The sequence below is a fragment of the Hydractinia symbiolongicarpus genome, chromosome 14 (genome assembly GCF_029227915.1).
Source record: "Hydractinia symbiolongicarpus strain clone_291-10 chromosome 14, HSymV2.1, whole genome shotgun sequence".
NCBI lineage: Eukaryota > Metazoa > Cnidaria > Hydrozoa > Anthoathecata > Hydractiniidae > Hydractinia > Hydractinia symbiolongicarpus.
In genome coordinates, this window is record NC_079888.1 from 16,024,797 (window position 1) to 16,042,333 (window position 17,537).

The window sequence follows — 17,537 nt, forward strand, 5'->3', positions numbered from 1 at the left end:
GTAGAAGTTTATGCTTGTACTTATGTGGATGTAGAACTTGTATCTGTAATTTTTGAAATAGTTGTATGTAAATTTCTTTTGGCGAAAACAACAATAACAGCAACAACAAACCAAAAATAGCCCACAAATAGCCCACAAATCCGTCCCTAAATAGTTTAGCTAAAAATTTTAGGCGAAAAGGGAACGGACAAAAATAGAATACAATTGACTCTCTCTCTACTAATCCGAATCCTACGGAGGGTAACTTTTTTGTTCAGAATATAGAAAAAATCGCGTAGTTCACTGCTACGCGATTCTCTCTTATTCGAGTAAGTCTCTCTTATTCGAATTTCAGGTTTAAACTGTGAAAATTCGGATTAAAGAGAGAAATCAGCAAAAGGGGAAAGGTGAGAAGTAAAAAAATAATTAACAAGTTTTCTTACATTTGTTTTCTTTTTCTAAACTTTGTGATACGCTTTATACATGCTAAGAAAGTGTCAAATCTTCGATTGTTTCTTGTTTAACAATTGACCAACTCAAGAAAACGACCTGCGTCGCTGTGGGCTTTCCTCAAATTTTATAAACAGGCTGTAATCTCCTAAGATGAAAATAGCATTTATGGCATCTTTAAAATATCGCTTGATCAACATTCAGTTGGTTCTTCGTTGTCGGAATCATAATCCTTAATATCGTTGTCACCATCACGTCCACTCACGTCCGCAATAATGATGTCTGCGCATCAGATACGATACCGAATACGCCGATCTTGAAGTCCAATGTGGACACATTGAACTTTTCTTTCATCATTCGAAGCTCACCCTGTAAATTCCAACAAAGTTTTGTACTTTGTCTCCAATTTCTTTTCTGCATGATGGAGTAACTTTAGCAATTTTGAACGAAAATAGATGCAGTTCTCATAAAACTTCATAAAATGGATGTGCATTTACGAAAGCATTGGACAGAAAGCTAAATTTCAAAATAACATTCGAAAGTGTCAATAATTCCCACACACTACGTTATTCCCACGAAATAAAATAATTTGATTGGCGGACTAATTTCGTATCTGAAAAAACTTGAACTTGATTTTAGTTTTCCTGGAACGGAAACGGATAAGAACATTTTCCATTACCGTGATGTCAACATTCTAAGTACGCATGCTCACACTCTTCCGTTCTGCAAAAAAAAACTATCCTTCAAGTGGAAAAGATAATTTTGATATTTATTTCTGTTAAAGCCTTTGTAATCTCTCAGCCAAATCTATTTTGTAAATAGACATACAACCATCTTTCCTTATAATTTTGCTTTTGAAAAAGTTCTCCTATACGCCATTACAGACTGTAGGCCAGAAAAACCAAAAGTTAGGTTATGTTTTTTAAAGTTATTTGGCATATTGCATACAGGTTTGGTTAGTTCACTTTTTTAGCTAAATCATATTTGAGTGATGCGTAACACACATATTTAAGTGTTATACCCTTCTTGATGATGCGTCTTGTTCTAATGTCTTTATAATAATAGCCGTATTTTGTCTGTCTGTTTGCGAGAAAAGCGACGTGCAATGGGCACACGAAATAGCGTGTAATTTAAAGAAAGGCGACCCAGTGAATATTTTGAGGGGTTATAAGGGTTATTATAAAAAGCTTTAAACCATTTTACAGACGGACTAATTGTTTTCGAGTCCAATTTGATGTAGATCTATAATACTGAATTTGCATGTAAAATTAAACGTAATAAAAATTTGTCTTGACTACTATCAACATTATTGCATCTTGTACTCCGAATGATTGAACATATATTTAGTTTGGATTGCAAGCTGTCAATCAAACCAGATAACAACCTCATCCGCAACTTCCTTTCCACTTTACACACTAACAACTAACAACAAGTAGGGAATGTTGGAGGATGAAGAAAAACAACAATTTTGAAAATGAAAATATCTTAGAGAACTAATTAGTTGCAACGTTAACAACAAACTCTCAAACAGATAGAAAATACTTATCTGAAGAAAAACACGTGTGCAAAGTTCACTTAACTGTAGATTACATAAAAAGCCAGTTAAGATTTTTAAAGAAATCTAGACATATAATTTACGCTTTACTGCACCGAAGACTTACTGATTGAAAAATAAGGTCAGTAAAAAATAATGATTAAGACAACGATATACGAAGTAAGTAAGCTGAAATTGTATGACAGAAGATTGGAACAGCATTTCCCTGATCTTGCTAAGTTCAGAAATGATCTGGCGTATAATTAAGAAATCTAACAAGAATTCACAAAAAAACAACAACACAGATTTAAAGCTTAAAGCGTGATTCTTTCATAAGTTGCATACTGACAGCCGAGACTAAAGACATTTAGAAATACGCGGAGAAATTGTCTACCTCTTAAAACTTATTAGAAGTACACAATAGTGCGCATTATTTGGAAATACCTATCCGCAGTATCCGTGCAACTACACAGGAATTTCAAAGTGTGACTCCAGAGCAATTGATATTGTGTATGCAGAACAACAGCGGATAGCTAAACACACCACGGTAAAATAACGCTAGAAAAATACAAAAACAACAACAACAACAACGAATAAAATATACAATAATACTAATCACTCTTTCACAATTTTAATAAATTCATTCTGTTCTGCATAATATACACCTGAGGACAGACCCTATGATCTGCTCATATACAATCTGGACGTAAAATACAATCCGGACGTAATATTACAATCCCGAAATAAAATACCCCCATATCTTGCAGTTGAGAAAGGAAGGAATTTTAATAGTCTGTCCCTCCCGTTGTTTGGCTTGGTTTAAAAAAAAATTCGAAACAACAACTTGTGCCTCTTTATGAAATCCGAGACACGCCATACGCAGAAACCTCCTTGCACTGACGGAAAAGCGAACTACGCATGCGTTCGCGCAGTCTGCAAAATAAACCATCTTTCATATTGATTTCCCCCCCAGGACCTGCATTATTAATTACGACTTCTCCGTCGGGCGCAAAGAAATTTCTCGTTCGTCACATCCAGTACTATATTATGAACATAATAAGCAAGTTGCTTATAAAAATTCTAATTTATGTGATATAAAAACTGATTTGAGCTTCTCACTCACTCGCGCTTAACCATATACCTCTACCGTAAGTAGGTTGTTGGGTTTTTGTATCGTCTTTCTCGGAAGTGATCGCGTCGTTGTCTACACGACCACGTCCATTTCCATACCAAGTGTTGTCTTTCTTGTTTGCTACATGTTTCCCATGAGATAAATCTTGGTGACGCGTTCGAGAGCTGTACACGGATGGACCTGAATGTCGGTTGGATTTATTCACTCTTGAACGAACCTGGCAAACTTTTTGCACGCCTTTCATATAACGTTGGTAAGTCGCATTCATGTATTCTTCGTAACCATACCCTTGTTGCCATGGTGACATATAAGGCGTTTCCAGTAGACCGCGACCGCCATATCCACGCCCTAACCGGTTGTTGCGACGGTGACTGCTTGGTAAATCAACGCTATTTGGCCCACCAACTAGAACGCTAGGCGCGTTTTTGGAGTAACCAAGACCTGCTTTGTTGCCACCCCAATGAGCCACGGGTACGCCAGCCACCTACAATCCAAAAATTATGAATTCAAACTGTAAATGTACATTTGGTAACATTAGCATTTGAAATTTTCGAGTAAGGACCAAATTTTCACAAACACTTATCTTCCTTCTCTTACCTATCTATAACAGTTTAAATAACAACAACAACAAAATTAAACAACTATTTGTTACATACATGCAAAGTTCCACCACTCCCGTGAACAGGACGCTTGCTGTGTGGACCTCTTGACCGCTGCCTGGTATTGATGGGAAGATAAGAACCTGCCGGTCTCATCACACCATAGGTAGGTCCCGACTGCATCGTAGGTACATTACCAAAAGGATTAAAGAATTTCTTATTTTCTTGAAGTCCAGTTATAGTGTGCTTCGCTTCCAGACCTTCTGTTATGCACCAGCGCAGGCGCTCGAGTTTCTCTGCGATGTGAGGCTTTATTAAAAAAAAATCGTTATAAATACGAGTTCTTGCGCAATCAACAGATGCACTTAGCATTTAGTAATTCGAAAAGAAAAGGTAGGATTCGTTCAAACTAGAGAACTTTCGATAAAGCAAATAGGTTTAAGCTTCGTTCAAATAAGAGAAAACTTGAATGATCATTTAGCCTGTGTGAACTTCTTTTAAAATCTAAAATACTTCGGCACATTCGTCGTCAAAAAAGATGGACATGATTATCAGCTAAATACACCGTTACAGGAAAACACATACTCACTTTTCCATCACATAGATCTGTCGTGCTAAAATTCATTGTAGATTGGAGCCATTTACTGTGAAACAATTTCCCATCGAAGAAATTCCACGGGCAGCAGAACTCCCAGGGTACGGGAGACCCGCATGCATCGTTTGCAATTATTGCATTTTCGATTCCACTCATAAATATTGCCGACAACTGCACACATCTATAAAGTAAAAATTCATTAGTTCATTGCACAACGTGCAATTAACGCTGGAGAAAAAAAGAGCCTGCACAAGAGATTACGGCAAAACTTTCGCAGGTATAATAGGTAGGTAGCCTTTCCAGATAAGATGAAGTGACAAGCTGTAAATACCTTAGAAAAAAAGATGACGGAAGAAAAGGATGCGAAAATGCTGTCTAAAAATTCGCAAATTTATAACCCGTCAATTTTATCCAGAACGCCAATTCTCAATCCTTAAGTACAACAATTCTTTGCAAATCCTGTAAAAAATCTACTTTTCACACAGAAGGCATAAAACAAAACACCACCAACCTTGCATCAACTTGGTTGAGTTTAATATTTGCCAGGTTTTGCGTGTTGTATTCTGTAGTAAGCTGCGTAGACAGAGCCTGTGCTAGAAATGCATCGATATCTTGCTTTGTTAACACAGCTTTACCAGAGTCTTGTTGAATCAAGTACCTATGCAGAAAGTAGATTAAAAGACGCTAAATAATATTGCATTGACTGAACTGCGACACTGGTGGCTTTGTGGAAGGCATTTCTCAAAATAACTACTCAAATTTGCAGTGTTAAATTGCAGCATAACAAGTCGGTTAACTGCATAGCAAACAGATCATACTTATCAAAATTTAAGCTGATGTGTTTCTCAGTCAACGCTGAAGTGAGTAACCTAAAAACATACCTTAACACACAACATAACAACATTAACCGTTGCGGCACCATGGCTGTGTTAGACATGTTGATTGTATCGCTTTTCATGCACGATAGGAACGCTTTTAGTCGATTCGCATTATCTTCAGAATCTGTGCCAAACCAGAGCTTTTTCAAAGATGGTATACCCCAATTCATACCTAGAAAACAAAAGTTGTCCATATTCTTTTGTCAAGTTCATTGATACACACATCTTAACCACAATCTCTGGTAAAGTATATATCTTCAGTTGACTAAATTACTCCTTTACAGAATACCTACGAGGCATGACATTTTAACAAAAGATAGTACACAGAGAGACACAGGAAATATGTAAACAAGGTAACACTAGATGAGAAGACACGATAGAAACACAGATATATACATAAATAACATATAACACACCCTAATCCAACACCCCTTAAAATTTAGGGAAATAGGGCAGAAAAATTCATCTTTTTGCAGAAATAAAATTCATTTGGGACATTTTCAAACTCGCATGATTTTTGGAACAATAGAGTGGTAACTTTTGTGAACATGTGTAAATGAAAGAAGACACAGAACAATTGCAAAATTTGCTTTTTCTTGACAGAAACTTTTAGTTGAGCTTTCACAGTAGCTTGCTTTCAGGATTTCTATAAAAGCGCATACCTTTAGCTTGAACAATATCGGGCTTATCCAATGATTGGTCTGCATATATACACCACTCCTTCACTGTAAATTCGCTTCCACTACTTGTGTCAACATGAGTGGGAGGCTTGTTAGTTCCGTTTACCAATCCCTTAACATTAGCCTCTTCGGTTTCTTCCTTTATTTCACCATTCTCATTGATTTTTTCTTTTTCCTCGTTCTCAACATTTTCTGCTTTCTCCACATGTCCATCAATATTTTGTTTTACTCCAAAGAGCACACCATACACCAACTGTCTCATTGGACGGTATATAAGTGGAATGGGAAGTCTTGAAGTGGCAAGCTCGTCATCAATAGTCAAGTCCAACATAATTTCACCTTTTGTGAGGAGGTGAAGAACTTCCGGACACATTTGACCTGTCTGATGGCGTCTTTTGGCAATGTTCAAAACATCTTCACTAATATCAGGATTTACAAGGGATACAGAAATTTCTAAAGCAACAAAACATTTATCTTTGAAGTAAGAAATGAACAATCATTATTATAACTGCTTTATTTGGGTTCCAAGAAAATTACCCTTTTAAAAATAATATCATATTTAGATAACTGTTTATCAACGGTCATTATTTCTTAGTTATCCAATCTGTTTTTTCATTTCTCTACCAATACAAGCGAGAAGATTACTATTTTACCTCTAGGATAATCAGACAGAACTTGATTCTCATCAGAATCTTCACAATTAATTATAGCCATAGTATCAGGTTTCTCCTCATCAACAGCAACAACCTCAGGTTTTTCTTCACATTGTGATTCTTCCTAAAACAGAAAACATCAGTAAAACATTCCTTGAAAATAACAACAGATTCCCTTATAACAACCACCCAACAGTAAAATTAGGGTTAAGTGATTTTAAAGAAAGTTATCATGTTTTTCATTTAACATCAAAAGCCTTGAGGCATTTCATGTGTGTATAACCTTAAAATCTATAAAATTTCATAAGTTTTAATATATATTTAAGTATGGTCACAATCTAGGAGACCTTTGGTTGAGATATTTCTTCTGCTTCTTTCAATTCAAGTTGCTCAAGAGCCTGCGCAGCTTCTTCTAACGTGCCCTGTTTTAAAATCTGTTCAGGATCATCTAATTTCTTGGTTACTGTTTCCTCATTGTTGTCCTAAAATGTTTAAAAACTAATAAAGTGCATGCAAAAATAACGCAAAATAACATTAAGGTTATTCCTTCTTTGGGATCAGACGTATAATACCTAGAAAAGGCAATCACGGTAGTAAAATTATCTTTAGGGTTCCCATTTTTATTAACTTTTGTTTAACCTGCACGCAATCACCAATTGACACCATATGTAGATGAGTAACAAACGCAGGCAAAAAAAGGAAAAGGTAAATAAGAAAAATTATCCACATTTCATCAGAGCACTCAAATTTTTTTCACAAAAACAAATAAAAGAAATGATAACAGTTTTCTCCAAGTTAAAAGATTTGTGTAGAGTCTAGCGCATGCATAAAAAATAATCAAAAAAATTAAAAATAAGCATACCTTGTTTAATTTTTGCGATGAAGATTGCTGGATTTTGTCACGGTAGTCCCAATCCTTCTTATATTTATTTAATACATTAGAGTGAGCAGTAACTTCGACTGGCAGAGGAAATCCAGCTTTTGACAGGTTAGTATCTGATTCTAGGACAAATTAATAAAAATAAAAACAGATTAATAACACATTATTTTAAAACTGAAATAACTATAGCAGGCCATTTCGTAAAATTTTAGTTAGGCACTGGATGAATCGCAAACCTCAATAAAAATCTGTACAGGATCATTGCATGTGGTTTGAAAAAATAGGAAAAAGTAAGAACAAAGAGGCTACTGAGGCACATCAATCAAAGTTGACAGTTGAGAATAAGCCATTCTTAATATTAGCCTTCATGATCAGCGGTGGTGGCGAAAAATCAAAACATTGCATGAAACTGAGGTTAGTTTAGATAAAGTTCAGGACATCAATTTGTTTACTTGCTGTTTTGGCCTTAGTTATCAACAAATGTGATAGTGTGACAAAAATCATGAACATATATTTATATTAGGTGTGTATTTATGGCAACTTTTGCGCTAGCTGCTAGTTAGAGCCAACAAACATTTTGTTTCTTACTCCTCCAAAAAGTTCACATTCTATACTGTTAAGATCTAGTATGTTTACCTAGTTTACTGAAACGTCATCAAACTTAGGTTGTAATTATTTTCCTGAAAAAGTTACCCAGCTTTTCATTCTAGCCAGATATTATAGGATGTTATTGCTAGCTATGTACACAGAAATGATGTGCTGTCCAGCTATGTATCATTATATGCTTTTATCTTGTGCCATTGGATGTTGCAGGGAGTTGTCTGGTACAGTGCAGACCCTAATTGAGCCTGTGTTGCTAAAAATGACCATTAAATACTCTAGGACTGCCCATCTAAATAATGAAAATAATAGACAGGGTATATCCCTTAATATTTATGAACCTAGCCATGTAAAATATGCACAACTATCTATCTTTCTTTGTAGCATACATTTATAATAAGTATATTTTTGGCTCAACCCAGTGTACTTAGTAACCACAAATTACTGTTTGGCACTGTTCATTTTGGTTTGTCTGTTCAGATTCAAATTAGTAATGTTGGTTTATCATTTCTTGAACATTTTCAAGATATGATAAACCTATAACACCAACCACAAATGATTCTGACATAAAAAATTTTTTTTAGTGAAGACGCCACCAACATGCTGCAGTTTTTACAAAAAGGTTTCTGTCACAGGTCCCATATTTACATAAATAAAAATATTCAGTAGATGTTAGGTAGCTGTAAGAAAATAGATTCAATTTTCCTTATTTGTTTTATTCATTTTGGAATTAACTTGACAAAGCAAGATTAGGCTTCTATCAACTATTTTGATAATGACAGTGGTAAACTTGTAAGGTTATGTTGTCTCAGTTATCCTTAGAAAATAAAACAAAGTCATTTATTAGTTGTAAGGACATCTACATATATTTAAAACTTTCCTAGGCTATCAGACTAAGTCAGTATATAGGTGAATATTTATCATAGCACATCCGTATTTCATTCTCAACAGAGAATGCTTCACCCCGATCAGACCTCTGATCATGAGGGGCGAGTATAATGCGTGTAAGTCATATTGAAGAAGAACTACTTTGTTCATCCCAGTTCTGGGAACTGTGGATCGAATCCCACTCACTGCTTGGCAGTATGTTAGTGATAAGACTAAGTCAGCATGGTAAATCAATCGAGTATTTAACATATGTATGGGAGTGCTGCTTAGCTTAACTGGCCAAATATGTTATTGCATTAAAACGTGTAGCTTGGAACAGATCAAACAGAGTATGGGAGCACACAAATGCAAAACAAAATATAAATTGTAGACAGAAAACACAAGTTTGTCGACCTGTTGCACGCAAATAGCATTTCTTATCTTCAATTTTTACATAAACATATCAAAACAGTTTTTTTTCCAAAATGTCATACACAAAAAAAATATTTTGCATTTAATCTTCAGGCACAAAAAATTGTTGTGACATAAATAAAATTTGATACTGACCATTAAAAATATATGGAACTTGCTATTTTGTATGTTGAAAATGTTGTATCCTCCTCCACAATTATTTAATAATTAAAGTGTTATTTGCAGATATAAAATGGAGTGGATTGAGAAATATTTGACTGTGCTTGCAATCAGGTGTAGGTCTTTCAGATAGCATCAGTTACCTTTTAGCTAGCCCCATAAAGTACACACTAAGCAACTAATAGTCAGATTCAAAAATGTTTAAGGATTTTAAGGACAAAACACTAAATCTTTTAAAAAATCCAAAAAAAATAAAATGTTAAGCCCTGATAATGCAATATTTACCTTTTTCATTACAGATTGAAGAAAGTGAAGCATCTAAGTTGTCTTTATAAAAGTCTATAATCTTCTTTAACTTTTCAGCACCTTTATTTATTGTAATATTTTTACTCTCACTGAAAACCAGTTTTGCTAAATTATCTACATCTCTGTCGTCTACAGAAATGCTATGCAAGAACTTTGCAACACACTTCAAACGGACTTCGCTGGGAGGCAAAACAGCATCACAGGATAGATTGTCCTAAAATTTAAAGAAGATTGTGAATACAATAAAAAAAACATCCACAGGTACAAGCCATTGGGAAAATATTTCCAATTTGTTAGTACCACAAACAAAGAAGTTTCTTTCTACAAAAATCAAGAAAAACATGGATGCAGAAAAAATGAACATGTAAAAACAGAACTTGGAATTAATTATCTCAATTTGCCCCATTCGCAAACCTATTTTTTAAACAAGAACAGACATCATTGCGACAATTAAATTTTTGGCTACAAAACTTTGCTTTTTCTAACGCAGAAAGTTATTGATCTATCATGCTTAAAATGCTTAAGATTTATCTAATCAGTCATAAAACAGCTATTGCAACACAAAATATGCTAAATTTTTGGAACCACATGTTGTTTTGAGTAAAAAAAGCAAAGTTTTTTAGAGCTGAATAAGAACTTTGCAATCATATTTTTTTCAACGAACAAAAATTTTACTGAGGGGAGTGTTCGACAAAATGAACTGGAAGGGTGAATTTTTGTATATAATTTTTTTTCCACTTTTTGGATTTTTTTTTATGGGAATATTTTATCATCATTCTAGAGATAATTTATTTGACTTTCAGAATATATATATATTTGTGAGGGTTAATATAGCGAACAGAGGAGATATTTTAAGTATACTGAGTGTGTGTCTCAGGGGGTTACTGTATCCTTAACTCTAACAATTTTTCTGTAAACCCAGCATAAAATGAACTTTTGACAAATTCACAATATCCATGAGCAAAACAATAGATATATATGTGAGCATTTAATACTTTTTATTCAACATTTTGCACAATACTTAGGCCCTAAATCTGCAAATTCCACAAACCTGTTAGAAGTATATAAACCTAATAATAAAAGAAATACTTTGAAAGAACAAATATAATGTATATTGAATACATATTTTTAGGAGATTTTCTGAGGAACCAATATTATCATTTAGGTTTTAGTAGGGCACGTTTTGTATGTTGCAGCTTTAGCTTTACCTTTTTTGTTCTATAAAACATCTTTATAGGAAATAATGAGGATTAAATTACAGATACTAGAAAATGAAAACTTTTTTAAGGCGTTATGGGTTTTGGAAGCCGGCATATTTCACTGGGTGTTCACCTTTACTATGTAGAAAGAAAAAGTAACTATATGTGTTTCAAGAATTGTTTTTTAAGAGAAGCTACCAAACAAATGGTGTTAAATGTTTTTAAAGCAGTTTTTAATGAGCACTTTAGTAGGTTAACCCTGAGTTTTTTTAAGGAACATTTCTAAAACTACCCAAGGATAGATCAAATTCCCAATCAAGAGAGATCAACTTGGCACAAACATTTGTTAGCAAATTTGAGAAACATTAGATAATCTCATCATCTAATTCACTCTAAAATAACGTCATCAGATATTTCCATTTCCCTAAAATGGGGGAACATTAAACTTTGGAATAAGAAGATTGATTGATTGATTGCAACAGTTTTAGATGTCTAACAAGCACAAAAAGGAAAGTCATCAAATGGTTTATATGGTGCTAAACTAAAAGTTTAAAGATGGCGTGTCAGTCGCAGATCGTTCAGTTGCTGGCCTCACTACTACTAATGCTTCAACTTTAGCTACTTCGGGTTTGTCTGCGGGAGTGGTAGGGTCAACTTTATCAATTTCTCTCCCTCCAGTTCCTAAGCGAATTTTGGATAAGATTAAGGGCGGTGAGTATGTAAATTTCGACTATTTATTGCCTCCATCGCTCAATGCCTCAACAACGTCCTTGTCGTCCTTGCCCATGGACGATGGAGGTGAGTACGAGATGAGGATGCGCACCGTGGATGGCACACCCACATTAGCTATGTGTAGAAAAAACATAACTAAGTCTCGCATTAAGGATTATGCTTCGTGGAGTTTGGCTTGGAGCTATTATCTTAGTTGTATGCTCCAGTTCTCACCACACTTAGCTCAGCAGTTAGTCAGATATCAGACGTACATTGCCCAATTTGCCAACCAGTATAATTTTTCATATGTATATGCCTTTGACCAACTACACAGAATACATCTGGCAAATGATACCAGCAAGAGGTGGGATGTTATTGATGACCTGCTATACAACCAGCACCTTAGAGGCGCTCCTGCGTTGCCAAAAAGGGATGCTGTTGCTTGGGGGTCATCTTCATCTACATCCTCCAGCAGGTTGAGCTATGCATGTTTTATCTGCAATGAAGTAGGGCACTTCGCTAACCAATGCACCACTGGAAATAGGCGGTTTACGAAGGCTGATGAGCAGCAGTTTCGGAATGTCCCCCACCAGTTTCGCAGTAATTCCCAGCAACCACGGTGCATTAAATTTAATAGAGGACTCAGTTGCACATATACCCCATGCACCTACTCTCACAGGTGTTTTTCCTGTGGATCTTCAGGACACCCAGCACTCCATTGCCCACTCAGGTCCTCTAGGCCAAATACCAAATGAGTTCTTTCCTGTAAAATCGCTTGTCACAACCCCGGTTAAGGTTGATGTATTAGAGAGTCTCTTGACTGGTCATCCAAACAAAACATTAGTGCGGTTTATTGTATCAGGTTTTAGATATGGATTCAAACTTGGTTTTCAGGACAATGAGTTGAAGTCATGCATAAATAACAACAAATCTTCCATAGAGTATGAAACCAAAGTTGATGAGGCGATTTTGAAAGAGCTGAATAGGGGACATACGGTGGGCCCATTTGCTTCACCACCATTTAAATTACATTGTTCTCCCCTGGGTGCTGCACCAAAAAAGGATGGGACGGTGCGAGTGGTATTAGACCTTTCTTCACCACATGGACATTCAGTTAACGATGGCATTACCAAAGAGGACTATTCGGTCTCCTACTCATCATTCGACGATGCAGTTGAAATGGTTAAAAGGTTGGGTAGAAATTGTTACATGGCTAAGTTGGACATAAAGCACGCTTTTAGACTGTGCCCTGTGCATCCTAGTGATTGGCACCTATTAGGCTATAAGTGGAAGGGAAGATACTTTTTTGACGTAGTTCTTCCTTTTGGTGGGCGTTCCTCTCCTTTCATCTTTAACAACTTTGCTAATATTCTAGAGTGGATATTATTGTGGATTTATTTTGTCAAAAATCTCTTACATTATTTAGATGATTTCATCACAGCTGCCCTGTCTAAAAATATATGTCAGGCTTTAGTAAAGTTGATTAAGGACGTTTTTGACTTGCTTGGTGTTCCGTTGGCTCCAGATAAGATGGTAGGCCCCTGCAAAGTAATTACATACCTGGGCATTGAAATAGACACAGTAAATTTTGTTGTTCGTCTCCCACAAGATAAGTTCACTGAATTACTATCTTCACTTCATAATTGGTTAGGGAAGAAGAAATGCACAAAGAGAGAACTGTTATCTCTCATAGGGTCTTTGTCTTTTGCATGTAAGGTTGTGAAATGTGGTCGAATGTTCTTACGACGTCTTATCGATCTCTCCACTACAGTTCGCTCCTTGCACCATCATATTTCTCTTACAACAGAGTCTCGCAAGGATATTCAATGGTGGTGTGAGTTTCTCCCCACTTGGAATGGCATCGCTATTATCCACACTGAAACATTAGACTCCTCTTCCATAAATCTTTTTACTGATGCTTCTGGAGTAGGCATAGGAGGATTTTTTTCTGGTGCATGGTTTTCAATTGCCTTAAACCTTATTCATAAGTATAGTATCACCTTCATTGAGTTATTGGCCATAGTTGTAGCAGTTTTTTCTTGGGGCGAGGCATGGAAAAACAAGCAATTAGTGTTATACACAGATAATTTGGCTATTGTTCATGTGTGGTCCTCTGGGTCGTGTCGTTGTCCAAACATCATGCATCTTGTACGTTTTTTATTTTTCTACACAGCAGAACACAATATAAACCTCCTGGTACACCACATTAAAGGCCAGCACAATACTTATGCAGATCTTTTGTCTCGATTGCAGGTACAACACTTCAAACGTCTATGCCCAGAAGCCGAAGCAGATCCAACACCAATTCCTTCATCGATACTACAACTCTTCAAAGAGATTTAAGTCATTATTTAAACTCGTCCATTTCAACAAACACCAGGGCAACATATCGGTCAGGATATCTCTCCTTTAAAATTTTTTGTGAAGCTACATCTGTACCTACCTTTCCTCTGACAGAATCCACACTTCAACTGTTTGTGACATATTTGGCAAGACGTGTCAAATTTGCCACTATTAAAGTTTATCTTTGTGGGGTTCAGTACGAGAGTGTAATACGTGGCTTTGACACGAAGATAGCCCACATGGGTCGCCTGTACTATGTTTTGCGTGGCATTAGAAGATGTCATCCAAATTCTGCTTCTCAGAGACTACCAATTGCACCAGCTGATCTGCGTAAAATGATAATGTTTATAAAAAACTCTATGTTTTCCAACCACGACAAAGCAATGTGGACTTGTCTTATCTTAGTGGCATTTTTTGGCCTGTTAAGGGTGTCAGAGTATGTTTGCCCCACCACGTCCACTTTTGATACAGAAACTCACCTCACACCTGCTGACATATCCTTTTCCACGTGTGGTTCAAATGCTGTAATTAACCTTAAGTGCTCTAAAACAGATCCGTTTAGGCTAGGGTGCAAGATTCGCTTAGCAAAAATTGGAGGCTCTCTTTGTCCTTACAAAGCCATTCAAAATTACCTAGCATTAAGAGGAACCAAACTAGGGCCCTGGTTCACGTTTAGTGACGGAAAGTTTGTTACCCGAAAGTTTGTTTCTTCATTTCTTACAATAAGCTTGCCTAACAATATTAACATTAACACGCACAGTTTTCGCATTGGTGGTGCTTCGGCTGCAGCTTCCTGCGGGATACCCGATTCCGCTATTAAGATTATTGGACGCTGGAGTAGTGATTGCTACAGAAGGTATATTCACCTGTCAGACAACGCTTTGAAAGAATGGTCTACTCGCATAGCAGAGTTAAATGGACTGACAAAAATCTGGGACATTAAGTCTGTGCTTTAAGCTGAGTTTAACTTAACTTAACTGAGTATATATAGTATGTAGGTTATTACAATCCCCTAACATATACAATTTTGAGTTTCAAACGTCTGTAAGGATACTGTAAATGTTGCACTTTTCTTTGTATATTTTCCAATATGACAGCAGTTTATTAGTTGCAGATATTTATTTACGATTACGTGTTGTGTTAAATCATAGTATGTAGCTAATGTCGTACTTATAGAAGACTACATATTAGTCAACTCTTGGTTTTTCAATTTGGGGAAATTTGGGGGTGCTGGGCTTCCTTCGTCAGCCGGCTTAGGTACAGATGTCTATTTTGTCGACAGTGATAGAGTTAATTAAGTATTTTGTAAGTATAGAGCGTGTCAGTTCATGTCAGTCTGTCATAATGAGACAAACGTTTAATTGTCATTAATTGTCATGTACTGTCAAAAGTCGGTTGTCAAAATGTCAAAAGAAGCCAGTGGCCATATGGTGCAGGAAAAAGAAGCCCGTGGGCCAATCGTTACGATAAAAACCTCACCATAATAGACATGTAGTGTCACGAGTTCGTTGTCAAAATGTCTAAAAGAAGCCAGTGGCCATATGGTGCAGTAAAAAAAAGGCCGTGTGCCAACTGTTACGATAAACACTCACCATAGTAAGACATTGTGTCAAGTGTCATGAGTCCGTTGTCAAAATGTCTAAAAGAAGCCAGTGGCCATATGGTGCAGTAAAAAGAAGCCCGTGTGCCAACTGTTACGATAAACACTCACCATAATAGACATGCAGTGTCAAGATTCAAGAGTCCGTTGTCTAAAGCATGTAGTGCGAATTGTCTTGTCTGTTACAATGTCAGTAATTTGTCAATTGTCTAGTCTGTTACAATGTCAGTAATTTATTTCAGTACTTAATTTTTAACGAAGCCCTAGCACCTCAACCCATACCCCAAAAATATAACTGCAAACTATTTAAGAATACATTTTCTACCACTACTTTGTGTCGTTTTCACTTCTGAACCATACCAATTAATTCAGAAGATATTTTAAAAAAATTTGGAGGGTCGGCTAAAAAATCCCTCCCTGAACAAGGTTACATAGAATTTACTATGGTGGTTTTAAGAATTTGTTGTCATAAAATAGTCATAAAGTTTTATAACAATTTAACAAGTATTTCAGAAATAATAAAATATACCATGGAATGTACGCTCCCTTCCCCATACTCAATACTAAATGGGGTTAAATGTATTTTTTCACAAAAAAAGGTTTACGATGTTCCTTCTAAGTTGTCATGATAAGCAACCCAACCTGTTCACAATTTCGACTTCCAAAATACAATTTTCATGCTAAATAATTGTGGGCCATTGTTTAAGCAAAAAAATGAATCTGAGCCAATCAGCCCAGCAAAATAAAAGCTTTAACTTCAAATAATTTGCAGCTTTTTTCCTTAGGTCCAAAGTCCAAGTTGTGCTCTAACTTGTGCATATTAAAAGCAACACACTTCTTGGCATGTTAAAAATTTGTCTGGAACATAAAAATGTCTTACCTTAACTTTTTTGATTGGATTATCGTCTTCTATCAGACTCCAGTAAAATGAAGACAATAAAGAATCAGAGATAACAAAATTTCCAAGTAATGCAGAAAAATAAGGTAAATCTTCTTTTGTTAACAATAATTCTTTTAGCAGGGACTCTATGCTGTATACTTTGCATGCACTTAAAAACTTTTTCATCCAACGAGTACTTCCCAAGGAGATATAACAAGGTGCATTATAAAAAAAGTAATTTGCATCATTTCCTAAAATTCCTAAACAGTTTTGGTCTTTAGCATATAAAATAGATTCTTTGTAGACATCCTTTATTGAACAACAGACAATAACCTCACATGCACGAAATGCTAACCGTAAGGCTGATTTGAAGGAACCAGGTGTCACAAAATTTTTCGTTTTAGTTCTAAAAGGTATATTTTGATTATGTATTATATGAGAAAGAGTTTCTTTTACAACTTCTCTTGTAAAGCGATGCTTCATAGACCATTGATAAAGAGTGTATTCAGTAAGGCATCCATCAAAAAATACTACTAATTCTATGTCTGATTGGCGAAAAGCACGAACAAATTTTTCAACACATTGGAAAAGTTCACTCCATTGTCCTCCACAAACCCAATCAATATTTTCATGGTAAAATTGTCGGAAACAGCTATCTGCATGTATCAATAAAAGATTTGATGTTTTCCTTTTAGATGTTTCTAAAACTTTTGACAGCTGACTGGCATGCCTTCCACAACTGTCAACATAATCCTGAAGGGATTGTATACCCATACTTCTTTTTAGTAGTCAACTCTAGCAGCTCTAGCTAACACCAATAACACGATTTAACCCAATCACTGCAACTTTATAACCAGTATAATGATAATCAATCATTGAAATAAGTACTTGTAACTAAAATGTTTTAGGGAAAGAAAAAAAGATAGGAAATTTAGATAGGAAAGATGTAAAGCTTTCACACGAGGTCGCCACCATTACATAGCGTGATTTATCACGGAGATACTTCCAGACGATCTCCGTAAGAAAAAAATCAGCTAAAATACATATCTTGAAACCGCTA

At 35.7% G+C, this 17,537-nt stretch overlaps 1 protein-coding gene across 1 annotated transcript; it reads right to left on the reverse strand.

Moving 5' to 3' along the window:
• Window positions 1-1,895: 1,895 nt before the first annotated feature.
• LOC130625948 (constitutive coactivator of PPAR-gamma-like protein 1) lies at window positions 1,896-17,485 on the reverse strand. The gene is made up of 11 exons (XM_057441071.1): window positions 16,478-17,485; window positions 9,724-9,958; window positions 7,363-7,502; window positions 6,848-6,982; window positions 6,501-6,624; window positions 5,830-6,300; window positions 5,171-5,339; window positions 4,801-4,947; window positions 4,284-4,470; window positions 3,752-4,003; window positions 1,896-3,579 (listed from the first exon to the last, which is right to left on the reverse strand). Exons 1-11 carry the CDS (start codon window positions 17,249-17,251, stop codon window positions 3,079-3,081), a joined length of 3,135 nt encoding a protein of 1,044 aa, XP_057297054.1. The 5' UTR covers window positions 17,252-17,485; the 3' UTR covers window positions 1,896-3,078.
• Between the last annotated feature and the right edge of the window lie 52 nt (window positions 17,486-17,537).

Coding starts and splice junctions, on each gene's coding strand:
- LOC130625948 (XM_057441071.1), bottom strand. CDS start 17,251: ATGGGTATACAATCCCTTCAGGATTATGTTGACAGTTGTGGAAGGCAT. Junction 7,503..9,723: donor TTCAATCTGTAATGAAAAAG/GTAAATATTGCA, acceptor AATTTGTCCTAG/AATCAGATACTAACCTGTCA. Junction 4,948..5,170: donor TTGTTATGTTGTGTGTTAAG/GTATGTTTTTAG, acceptor CTTTCTGCATAG/GTACTTGATTCAACAAGACT.